The sequence below is a fragment of the Anarhichas minor genome, unplaced genomic scaffold (genome assembly GCF_050575085.1).
Source record: "Anarhichas minor isolate MPS153535 unplaced genomic scaffold, ASM5057508v1 ptg000030l, whole genome shotgun sequence".
NCBI lineage: Eukaryota > Metazoa > Chordata > Actinopteri > Perciformes > Anarhichadidae > Anarhichas > Anarhichas minor.
This window is the reverse complement of record NW_027466476.1, coordinates 1,697,244-1,710,316: the sequence shown is the minus strand read 5'-3', so window position 1 is coordinate 1,710,316 and position 13,073 is coordinate 1,697,244. Positions and strand designations below refer to the sequence as shown.

General features: G+C 39.2%; 1 protein-coding gene across 5 annotated transcripts; it reads right to left on the bottom strand.

The window, feature by feature from the left end:
- Positions 1-414: 414 nt before the first annotated feature.
- Positions 415-9,326, bottom strand: adrb3a (adrenoceptor beta 3a). 5 transcript variants are annotated; one of them, XM_076104245.1, is made up of 4 exons: positions 7,495-9,326; positions 5,482-5,546; positions 5,357-5,386; positions 415-1,324 (listed from the first exon to the last, which is right to left on the bottom strand). In XM_076104245.1, the coding sequence occupies exons 1-4, from the start codon at positions 8,799-8,801 to the stop codon at positions 1,155-1,157; spliced, it is 1,572 nt and encodes a 523-aa protein (XP_075960360.1). In that variant the 5' UTR covers positions 8,802-9,326; the 3' UTR covers positions 415-1,154. The 5 variants fall into 5 exon arrangements, 3 of the variants coding, with proteins under 3 accessions (XP_075960360.1, XP_075960361.1, XP_075960362.1); XM_076104246.1 differs by lacking the exon at positions 5,357-5,386; XR_012957498.1 differs by lacking the exon at positions 415-1,324 and having other exon boundaries at positions 4,718-5,386; positions 6,338-9,325.
- Positions 9,327-13,073: the final 3,747 nt, after the last annotated feature.

Sequence of the window (13,073 nt, the reverse complement as noted above, 5' to 3'; positions counted from 1 at the left end):
GTTTGCCACCGGATGTCCAAGTGTTGAATTTTTAGATGTGAAAATGACCAGATATTTATTTTTATATTGAACAGAATTGGACAGTGATTTTGTGAAAATAGTTTTTAAAAGTTTTATACTACATGAAATTTCCAAGAGGCAATGTCAAACCCTAGTGATCCAGATAGATTATGTGAAAGATAGTTTGTTACACTATCTGAGAAGCCGTCATTGGAGACATTTTGAAAAAGGGCAGGCACTTTCCAAAACGACTTGGCAGGTGATTGGATAACCAGTAAAATATTTCAATGCTCGAAACTCAGTGGTGTTTACATTCCAACATTGTGGAATCAGTGTTTTATGTGATTTACATCAATACGGACTTCTTTTACTTTCATAGTGCTGAGTTTGCACACAGAGAGAGAGAACATGTCAAACAGTTTTATAATATTTTATTTCTCAATGCAACAGATGATGAGGTTAAGTGAGTAAGATGTTTCCTCCACAATGACATGTGAGAGTGTGTTATTGAGCCTTTACCATCGCTGCTTGCCGAAGGTAAGGAGTAGACTGGAAACAGCTGGTAGCAGAAGTGTTTTGTTATGGGAAGCTGCAGTTTGTAATACTGTACCTTGCACATAGAATACTGATGGTTAACTGTAGACAGGAGTTATGTTTCAGTTGTCCTGATATAAGATTTTTAACAGCCACCAACCGAAAATAAACATTTCCCATAGCTGTGAAAGAAAACAGAAAGACTGAAAACAGACACCAGAATTGAATATTTAAATGCACAGCCCTTTGGTTTAGCTCATATCACACCGACAGTGAGGACAGGCTTGCCAAAATCATGACCTTGTATAAAGTTAGACGACTTTTGTATTTTCCTAAAGATTCAGTGTATCATAAATAACTTACCAGATAATATACTGTACAAAACTAGTTTACTCTCTCATTTTTGAAACCACAGGCCACATACATTGTGGCCAAAGGTTAACTGGAATGCATTTAAAACTTGCAGCATTGCTTCATTCGGGATACTTTGGTGTCACTTAATGTCTGTGAGTTGCTGAGCTGGAGTGGTCCATCTCCATGTCCACAGAAACAGTCACACTGTTCCTGTCCAGACCAAATCAGCTGTTTTCTCTACAGTCAATACATCCGTCTCTTTGGGGTCAGCTTCTCTCAGCTATACGTTTATTAGGGACGGCGGTTGTACGTAAGCTTGTCCTCGCTGTTCTTTGGTCTCTGCCTTTGCAGGAATCCCAGTAACTCCTGGGAATCATAGTTTGCTGCAGTCGCTTGATATTGCACAGTTCATCCGTCCTTTTCCTGCAATGTGAAGCTGAAAATAGATGGAAAAAAAAGACACGAGTAAATCTCACATGTGATAACATGTAATATATTACTTTTAAACATGTTATGAGGTGTGCTGCACCTGATAACAAGGTCAGCCAGCGCTCTCATTATAAACCTCATTATATCTTTGACATGGTGTGCAGCGCTGTGAGATGTGATCCTGCGAACAAATGAGCTATGTCAGTGTATTGTGACTTGTTGCCTGCGCTGCTCACACCCTGTTTGACATTCCAGTTTCTATCAGATAAGAAAGTTCCAAGACAACAACAATGATTTGTTGTCTTACAGGTTACTTCCTTTTATTTATTTTTTCTTGTCAATTACAGAGAGTTACTGTAAGTTTGCCCTCTTCTTTTTATGCTTTGAAACCTTTTTTCCCCCTAACAAGATTGGAATTCTGATGCTATCACCTCAACTACATGTCTCCACAGGAAGACATAAACTACCTAGAACTGTAAGCCTCACTGATATGTGCACGCATACTGAAAACAAATCTGCAGGAAACATCAGAATTCCCATAGTTTTATGGAATATAACCATTTTTACTGCAGAAGAATCCCTGTAGTCTTTGGTCTATTTCAGTGATTTTACGTTGATGCATTTGGAAGATTTAATGGAAAAAGACTCCGGGAATAATATTTTGTTACACATTCTGTTGAATGATTCAACAGAATGTGTTCAACTTGGATCTTACATTCACACATGGATTATTGTTGGATTATTTTAAATCACAAACCACAGACGTAGCTGGCACATATTTAGTAGTTAAAGGTTAAAGGAGTTAAGTTCATCAAAGTTAAGGAAAATCCATCCATCATCTGTGACATGCGTACTTTCTGTCTTTAAATATATGAAAGGGGGGTGCAACTAGAAATCATTTAGTTAACATGATTTTTGAAATTTGATTAACTATTAGGAGCACCTCTCTATTTCAACAACACAAACTATTCATTAAAATGCATTAAATTAAGCTAACAAAACTGGTAACTGAGTTGATTTTTCTCATGAAGAGGTATATAAAGTAGGGCTGAACGTTAAACAAATGTATTCAATTACCAAAATTGTGAATATTTTACCAACATAAAATGTATCAACACAGTTTTCGATATATAAATAGCCCTAATCACATATAATTAAACTAAGAACAGCTAGCTGCAACAACCAGTCACAGTTTACTTGACGTTTAATCAGCCCTCAACTGAGAATTGTTTGCCGGTCATACTGACAAACATATGAAAAGCAAATACTTAAAGTACTTCCATGTATCATTATGTAGATTTTATATCAAATTGTACATCCATATTTCAAAGTGCTTTTTATTTTATACAAGTTAAATTACCACTGAGTCATACAGTAAATCAATGTAATTAGATGATCAGTTTCAGTTATTTAAATGGTTAAAATCTTCCATTAATCGTTAAATATCTATAGCAATAGAGTATTGGTATACTGAATACTCTTACTTTAATACTGTAACATGATACAGTATTGATTTTAGCTGCTGTTACGCTTTATTGCTTATTTGTATCTGTCCAAACCTTGACTGTTTAAAGTTAGACTGTTCTCAAGTGTTTGCTCAACTCCCGGATGCCTACATTTAAAGACCTCACTGCAGTGGGATCGTTTCTGATATCAGCCAGGCATGAAAGGGAGTGCTGGAGGTTTCTCACTGGTCACTACCACCATGTTTTGCTTTATCCTGCGCCTTGTTTCATGCTGTCTTAGGCTTGATCTCGCTCTAAGCTAACTAAATGCACATTATGGAAGCTGGTGTGTGAGTTTGGGTTGGAGGCCCTGTTAGCATGCTGCAGAGAAAAGCTCTGAATTATGTTGTAACAGCACAAGAAAGAAAGAATTAATGCAAGCTTGTCCCTCCTAAAACACCATCAAAACATCAGGATGCCTTAATGTGCGCCTACGGATATGCTCACTGCAGTGCTTTAACTTATTACACCAGCATTCGAGCGACTCTGACATCACACAGACCTTTAATCTGCCACACATGAGCAGCTCAGTGTAGTAAAAAAAAGCTTGTCACAGCAAATGTTTTTAGCCAGTCCAAATTCCTGTTTAACAGATGACTTACCCTGTAGTATATGATGCATCAGAAATAACTTAAATTGTTTTACGAGTTTACTGCGTGCTATATTTTCACACTCATACTCACAAAGTGTCCATTAATAAAGGGTCGCTCTGGGAGGACTCTTGCTTGCTTGTGTGCTACTATAATGATGAACAGTTTGTTCCAGTAGCACACAGTCATTTATAAACCTGAGATGCCAGCATAATAAACAAAATGTCCTTTTAGATTTGTCCTCATGACTATATCTGAAATATTTAATTGAAGTTAAGAGTAATGAGCCACTTGTAGTGACTTTAGTGAGTCAGTATTTATACTGGAAATGTCATTCTCCACCTGCGTCTCTCTGTGCTTTGTGTAATGTCTGGTTATTTGTGATTTAAAAAAAGAACAAATAAAAAAACAGCTGGAAGTTCACAAGCTGAGACCAACAACATATATATCCAAATATGGGCCGTATTTATTTGTTTTCCTCATAGTTGCATTTTTCTTGTGTGTGCGAATGACAAAAGATTTCTTGTCCCTGTGCCACCAGTGTCTGCTTTTCACACGAGATCTTGTTAATGTTTATCCTTCTGAGGTGGAAAGTATTTTAGTGTGCACATGTGATGGCCATGCAAGCCTATCCTTTGAGTTTTGCAGCTGTTTTTCTCTGCAACATGTTGAAAAATTGTTTCCTCACGTGTGTTTCTTCATACTTTAATTGTGATGCACCGACTCTTCATCTCTTCTCAACATTCACTCTGCAGTTTAGTCACCACCTAGTAGGCTGCTGCTCTATGAAATGTAATGTTCCGCTCTCTGTTAGCTTAAATTTAGTGTTCTCATTCATGGATAAACTGTGCTTACAAACTCCTTCCACTCATAACACACAACGATGCCTTTCAAATACATCAATATTTTGTCCTAAATACCTCCAATACACATATTAGGACTAATGCAGGAGCCGCCTGTCTCACTTTAGAGCAATATGAAAAACAGAGGGAGAGACGGCTAAATTCACTGATGCTATAAACAATGTCATGTGGACTTTGCACAATTTAGGACATTTGCTTCCAGTTCAACCCAGTCGCCCGAAGAAAAATATTGTCATCATACGTTTCTTCAAAAGCATACGTTGAATGTTGTTTCTGTACCAAAAATACGTATCATAAATACTTTTCATTACAGCCTCGCAGAAATGCACGATGTCACATTGTTACGGCCTATATAGTGTGCCTAGGGGTACACTGGAAGTAGCATAAAAGGTGATGGAAAACCTTGGCACAAGTTTAACAAAAACCAAGAGGATAAGACAGCGGCAATTAGATACATTTATTAACAGTATAGATGAACAGGAACAAACTAACTAAATAAGAAAGCGTAGCCGTCAGGCTCTCTAAGGCCAACATAATAAACAAATCCCCCATGTTACCTGGAAAAGAAGGTCAGCTGAACTACGAACAAACAAACACAATACTGAACTCCTTAACTAGTCACAAAAACAGGAGAAAACTTTACAAAATAAAAGGCAGAGAACCCCTACAAAGCTTCCATTAAGTTTGAACCCCAGGTATGGCAGCACAAATGCTGTTGGTAGCAGCAACAGCAAACCCACAGCGCCACTAGCCCAGAGTGAACAAACGGGGGCCGGGAAACACTGGATTTACTTGTAAAGTTAAGGTCGTGTTGAAATAATAACAAAAGTCGCGTATCAACCGTATCTAGCATAAATATATAACAACTGCCCTTAGTGGACTCTCTTATGTAACAAGCGTAAAGTCAACGTTGACTTCTGGTCTAACACGTGAAACGAACAGTGGTCTCCTGCGGGAAAGTTCTGTGTTTGTTTGACTCATCCACCCGCCTAAGTGGACTTTCATGTACACGTAATTTTCCCCATTATACCACATGACTTTCAAAACCGGTTGCTTGATGCACTACGTCACTTGCACTTACCGAATGCAAAAACGTCGTCATTCAACGTACCTGTGGTTTACAGAAACATACAAAAACAACATGTCTTTGCTACTGCACTGACCACTGTGAAAAATTGCACTTGTCATATATCACATGGTGCTTACGTGACAGAAGGTGAAGGCTGCTGTGGATGTTGATAAGGGTAGCAGTAATATGCCTGCATGTAGTCCTATGAAAACAAAGTAACTGGTGATAATAAACTGGCTGCTGCATGTTGTCCCAGGGTTAAAAGGAAATAGGCACAATTGCTCTTTTGTGTGGCTAGTTACGTAGATATAGAAGGTTGACAGGGATGACGGAGGCCTAGCATGGTGTTATTGGCACTCAACAAACCAGCAGTGCAGACTCTACCTGGAACCGTGTGTCATATTCCCAAATTAAACCTGTCTCCAAGCCACAGCCCCGGCAGAGTCATTCTCAAACGGCTGGTCTCACTTACGTTTGTAATCCTGCTCATAGCGCACGCAGGGTGAGTCTGCTGAGCCTTCCTTCCCCTTGGGGTGATTTACCACAGATCACACAGGCTCCTTTTAAGGAAGGCTTTTACATGCTCGTAAATGACTACCGTTTTACAGCTGCATTGATTGTATCTTTAGTATTCCACTGAGAGGATGTCATGGAAAAGAAAAGTGAAAAATTATCTGCGTATATATATTTATATATATATATATACATATGCACATTTAATTATGATTTGTGAATTTGAATTTAATGTTTTTAAATTGAACTGCTCACTAATCTTAATTTCAACCACTTTAAACTCATAGTGAATATTATGTTTGTCACAACAAAACGGCACTCAAGACCTTCAATTGTGACACATGTTTGAGACGTGATAATTACTACTTATTATGATAAATTATTACATTTTGAATACTTTTTTCAAATCAAATTCAGAGCACAAGATTCAATAATACAGCAAATATACAGTATATTTTATGTAAATGGCACAATTCTTACCTTATATATAACTAGCATTTACTTGAAAGATTAAATTATTGGTAAATAAAAAACGTTCTATTCCATTTCTAGAGTTAAAGCTCAACTCCTAATTATTAATACATATCTTCCTGTATTCTGTGACAGGCTTGCTGTCATCTTGCAGTAGTGTATTCCACCAACCCCATTCAACCCGAGTTAACTAGGTGTTCTCATTGGCTGTCAGTCTCATTGGCAACAGCCTCTCCAGTTATGGGGGAAGTCTTGTGTGTAAGTGATAAAGATTTATCTGCTGCAGTCGGTGTTGGGCAGGGCACACTGAGGCCCTTTAAGAGGTAGAAAGCCACACTAATATTTGGAAATGTCACATCGCCCAGTGGTTTTAAAGAGCCATTTTACAGTCATCTCTGTCATGAAGGGACGCTGTTTTTAAATACCGCATAGTGAAATTTACAACAAAAAAAAATACATTTACAATATTAGGGTTTCTATGAAATAGAAATAGATTATTGATATAGTTAACTATTATTAAGGAGTGTGCTAAACAAAACATTCTACAACCTTAAACACAGTACCAGCAATATTTTTACTATATTAACATCGTCTGGGTTGAGTGATTACAGGTAACACCGTACAGTAACTGATACAGGTACAGTACTCAAATGTTTGAGTCATGCATGAAAATCCAAATATTAAGTTTCATTTGTAGTTTGGTAATATTGCAACACCCCGACTGCAGCCAATCCTCCATAAATGATTTATTCTTCTGCACTGTTGTGTTCCAAACTATTTTATTACTGGGCAACAGCACACTGATGTTTTATAATATGTCCAAATCTGGATTTCTATGTTTAGGAAATGCACTGTGAGCAGAAAAACTGAAGTTTTCTATCAAGCTCAAAATTTCGAAAATGTTATCTGCAGTCCTTTGAATGTTGTTAATATTTAACATCTTTATTGAATTATCTTATTAGTTAAAATATTGGAAAAAGTTAAAACTGTTATTGATCTTGATGTTGCCGTTGTGTTTATGCGTGATGTCCAAGTGTACATAGCTGTCAAAATGATTTACATCATTGTCTTTAAACGATGGTTTCATTGTTTATACTTGAGGTGGTGGATGTTTTTAAAACATTCATCATACTTTTTAAAAAAAATGGGAAGAAAAGGAAACTTACAATTTGGTTTCTGGCTCTGATAAGTCACTGTTTTGTGTGCTGCCGTTGGACTGCAGAGGATCAGGGAAAGCCTCCTCGCTTTTGCTGCTTCCATGACTCTCACTGACCTCAGTCCTACCGGTTGGAGGCTTTTGGAAAGACCCGGCTGCAGTGCCCGACTCAGTCTGCCACAGAAAGCAGGAGCAGCGAGTCTGCAGCTCTTTATAGAAAGTATTGAGCCACAGGGTGGACCACCACGGACAGCCCAGCAGGTTCTTGAACGCAGTACGAAACCCTGGACTCCTGCAGTAGATGATAGGATTGAGGCCGGAGTTGATGTAACCCAGCCAGTTTAACAGTCGGAAGATCCACTCTGGGGGAATGTCTCTTTTAAATGCATTGATGATGTTGGCGACGAAGAACGGCAGCCAACACACAGTGAAGGTCCCCATGATGATCCCCAAAGTCTTCAGGGCCTTGTGCTCTTTGACGAGAATGAGCCGTGACGGCCTCCGCTTGACGCTCTTTCTCCGTACTGCGCTGCTGCAGCTGCTGGAGCCGGCACACGTCGTTGACAGGATATTATTAATGTGGGGGCCAACTTGCACCTGCGCTATTGAACACTCGTTCTGAAAACGCATGCGATTCTTATCTATGAGCTGGACCTGCTGTGTGGCTATTAGAAAGACTTTTGCATACACAAATATCATTATGAGCAGTGGAATGTAAAAAGACACTATCGAAGATACAATAGCAAAGGCCCTGTTGGTCACAAAGTCACAGCATCTAGGGTTATCGTAGCACTCCTTCGCTGCTTCATCGTCATTATCACGCCAATACCCTTTCATAATTGGCACAAAGGAAATTAAAGCGGACACAACCCACACTAAGCAGACTATTGCCCTCGCACGCCACTTATTGAGTAGAACCTTGTATCGGAGCGGCCTCGTAATGGCTATATACCGATCCACTGCTATGACGCAGAGCGTCTCGATGCTCGCCGTCACACACAGGACGTCCACAGAGGTCCAGAACTCACAGAATGTGTGACTGAGGTGCCAGTTACCAGTCACCACAATAGTGGCCCCCAGAGGCACCACGAGGACCCCCATGATGAGGTCCGCGCACGCCAGGGACATGATGAAAATGTTTGTCGTTGTCTGTAGCTGTGAAGTGTGAGCTACAGCGATGATCACCAGCAGGTTTCCCACCACTATAGTCAGTATGATGATGACCAGTATGATGAGGCTCCAGGGTCCCGCAGCCCTGTGATAGGGGTCTGTTCTGTTGATCACATAGGGTGCTAAAGTGCTGAAGTTTCCATCCATTATGATCAGCTGAAGATTTGGTTTTTTTTACGTCAAAGTTAACAAAACGGGAGATTCCGCGCTTCTTACAAGCATCATAAATCTGCTGACTAAATAATAGGTATTCTTTACTTTGCAGTTATTGCTTACATTTCAGAGCTTGGAAGTCTTGTTTGGCTGTGTTCAAAAGGCAGTAGTGGCTTTCCATGGTTCCATACGGGATGATCAAGACGTGATTGTTAGTGGAAGTTCTTCTGGTTTAGGCAACAGCAGCATGTCTTTCAAAAAAAAGATGTATCCAAACCGTCCACAAAGTCGTATTAGTTCACGGTGTTGCAACTCTTTCTTGAATCCAGGAAACGTTAACATAAAGTGGCAAAACGTTTTTGAGAAGAAAATCCGTCCGTGTCCACTGGGATTAGAGTAGTTTGCAGTGTTTCTGCTGAATCTGTCAGACTGTCAAGCAGCAGTGACACCGTTGCAAGAACCACCAGAGTGCACCAGAGTGGCTGCCCACTCTTTCTTTTGCTGTCTCTCTCTCTCTCTATCTCTATCTCTCTCACTCTCCCGGTGCAGGTTGCCCAAGATTGTATTGGCTCTAATCACACCCTGGCTGAAGGCAGAGGGGAGGAGTTGAAAAGTGTGTCTGTGTGCTGAAGCCATACAGGGCTCAGTACCCTAATAGGGCCACACACACAAATGCGAACAATCACACACACATAGACACACACACACACACTTAATCATAGGAAAATAACTAATCCAGCATTAGAGCTTGTTATATGTGTGTAATGTTTGTCAAAACGGCAAAAATGATCTTTATGACACGCACATTGTTTACTTGTAAGTATTCAAAAGTATGTGACGACCATCAGCTCATTATTTTATAATGTCACTGATGTTGTGTTGAATGAAGCAGCTGCACTAAGCATGTTAACCCATTAACTGTATCTGTCACTTGACTGTGTCAACAATGTGACAGACTTTTCCACTGCTGGCTTCTGTTCTGATTGTCAAATGATGCTGGATTATGTCGAACACACTTCCAAGGCTCACCTCAATGTTTTGTCATTCATTTGAGCACCGGCTTTGCAGTAAACATTAACATTTTGGACTTTTTTGGTATAATAGTTTTTTATTCTGATTATAGCTCCCTTATCTCCCCTTTATTATGGCAACACTTAAGGCCTCTAAAGGCTTATTTGTAATACAGTTTGTGGTCAACGTTGCAGACCACAAAAGATGAGACACCCCCCAACTACACCAGGAAATAAATGCCCTCCCTTTGACTTAAAGCAGTAAAAGAAAATAATAGATCGCTATCTCGCTTATACTGAAGCCGGTGCATTGAAGAAGAACAATCAGGGAAATGCCTTCCATGCGATCCACTCGAGATATCCAGCGCTCTGCTGCGGTGCTGAGCTCTCTTGTCACCGAGCAGTTCCTTCTTTGGTGTGATCAGCTGTACAACTGCAGCTGTGATTGCTCTGCGTTTATTCCCACCTTGCTTTTTACTTTTATTTAATGAGAACAATAACAAGAGAATCATTTTCATATCTTTCTACATAGCTTTCATGAGGATTTTGGCCCTTAATGTTAATGTTGCAATCATTATTTAGTGATTCATCTAACTTCTCTCCTTTTAAAGAAGTTATAATCAATATTTTTATGTCAATACATTTATTAATTGACAAAATAAAAACAATATGAAAAGGAGAATCATCATTGAATCTGCAGCTCACAAAGCTTTATTGAGCTTTATAGCGAGTTTCAGCTCATAGTTCAGCTGTCAAACCCCAAAACTGTGTATTGCAGATAAGGAGCCAGATATTTCCTTCTGAAGACCAGAAATAAGAAATAAAGATAGTGAATATTAGACTTATATTCTCTAAGGTCAGAAACACAACTCTAAATGAATGCTAATGTTGCTCTGTATCTGCTGAATGTGTAAAAAAGCAGCTGTTTGCCAACACGTTCATCATATACTGTAAACTCGAAAGGTAATAGGTCAATGTTTGCAACTTCTTTACATCGCTCCAAATAAATCTGATCAGATCAACATGCAAATATACAACTCTGAACGCCAAGGTTTACAAATTCTGCCAGGACATTACTTTATCACATCAGTTTTAAAATCCCTAAGTTGTAAGGCTAACTGAATACATGGTTGACGACTTCAAGTATGTATGTAGCATCTGTCCAGTGAAGTCCTTTACGGCTTTTCTAAAGCAGCTACATTTTGTCAAATGCTTTACTGCTGAGAGTTAGATGAGGCGATCGACGGACACCAATCTGTCCATTCAGTATTAAGCTACAGCTGAGAAACAGCCAGCATGGCTCTGTCCATAGCTAACAAAATCCAACCACCATTACGTCTAAATCTCACAAAATGTTTGTTTCTTCAAAGCTTCGGTTTTTGTACGGATTAAACAAACAAGATTTAACGTGTTAATCTGTGAATTTAGAGGTGCTGCTAGAGCAAGGCCAGCTGTTTCCAGTGTTTTTGCCAAACTAAGCTAACATAGTGACATTTTGTTTGCACTTTAGATATAGCATCATATGTGGGTTAGTAAATGTATTGTAACAGACACGCTGAACATTTCACAGACTTCGTCATATCATTAAACATGAGTTGTTATGTCTACAGTAGGTAGAAAGCTGTGGGCATCTGTACTTATTTGTAGCCAATAAATGTCACTCCTAAGACAAACGGTCCAGAGAGAGAATCTAATAGACGTTTAATCAACTTGTGTTGTAGCATGCTTTTCTTTGCCAACACATACACAAGGTCTCCTTCCCGTTTGCCCCATCTAGGTTTAGATAGAATTATTTATTTTTTTGTCAAGGCCACTTTGTCACTCATCTGGCAGGAAGTTGTGGAATTGTGAGTGCATTCACAAAAGGGAAAAGCGGGCAAAAGCAAAACACTGGCGCCTTTTTAAACCTGATGACCAAGAGGCCCAATCTTTGCTGTCGATGAAGGTCACCGCTGTGGAGCTGACAGCTTGATAGATGCTCATTTGTCTTTGCGTGAGAAGATTCCATTGGACCTGGGCCTGGTCCTAGTCAAGCACGGCAACTGGCATTAGAAGAGTTGTTGATAGAGGACTCAGCCGTGACATCTTTCTCACCATCACAGAAAGACTTGTGATGGCAAGATTATTGTACTGTGCATGCAGTGATTAAATAACAATGCCTTTGCAAGAATAAATTTAACCATTTTTAGTTGTGATTTTCCTTACATGTAATTTACCAATCAGTCCAAATGCGTAATGTCTGATCTGTTTTATCAGATTAACATAGTTATTCTTACTGTAACGGACTCAGGCTGTCTGATGGACAGGGGCACTGGAAATATAAATAGTCTCCAGCGTGTAGAAAGTGTTCTAGCATGTACGGTAGCCTGTATGGCACTGCATCATGTTTTCTCCATTTTAAGGCCACCCTAGAGTGCTATGCATCATATGTTCTCTACTATTTTATTATGTTTTATCTACTTGAAGGAAACCCTAGAGGACATTTTATCACATTTTATCTACTGGAAGGGAACCCTAGAATACATTTTATTATGTTTTATCTACTGGAAGGAAACCCTAGAGGACATTTTATTATGTTTTATCTACTGGAAGGAAACCCTAGAGAACATTTTATTATGTTTTATCTACTGGAAGGAAACCCTAGAGAACATTTTATTATGTTTTATCTACTGGAAGGAAACCCTAGAGAACATTTTATTATGTTTTATCTACTGGAAGGAAACCCTAGAGGACATTTTATCACATTTTATCTACTGTAAGGGAACCCTAGAGTACATTTTATTATGTTTTATTTATTTAATATATTGTTTTATTTGTCATGATGGCAAGATTATTGAATCATCAAGCAGTCATTAGTCTTTAGAAAGCCTGTTTATTACACACTAACTCCCTACATATACTAGTCTGCACCCTGGGAATGTTTCCCTCCTCTCCATGGAAACCTCGAAGGCGATATTCTCCAATCAGCTGGTATTTAAAAAACTTCTGGTATTTCTCTGTCAAGACTAACAGCATATAGGGAAGGCCTGATCCGTGGCAGCCATCTGGTCTTTACAAGCTTACATTTCAATTCACAACGCAATCCATCTGTTCAGTGCCAACACTCCCATGCTAGGAAAGGTCCATGCAGTCACTCTCCCACTCATTGCCAGGGGAGAAATGAAGAGGGTGTAAATCTTGCCGACATCAGTATGCTCATATTCAGCAGCACTAATAGTAGGCCATTTGTTTAATTGAAGATGTTGATTTTTCAATT

Bases quoted from the DNA above. Each gene is read 5' to 3' on its own strand.
- adrb3a (XM_076104245.1), bottom strand. From the start codon at position 8,801: ATGGATGGAAACTTCAGCACTTTAGCACCCTATGTGATCAACAGAACA. The intron at 5,387-5,481 runs GTAAGCACCATG...TGTAAACCACAG, and splicing joins CAGCCTTCACCTTCTGTCAC to GTACGTTGAATGACGACGTT. The intron at 1,325-5,356 runs GTAAGTGCAAGT...ATCTATTTTCAG, and splicing joins TGACGACGTTTTTGCATTCG to CTTCACATTGCAGGAAAAGG.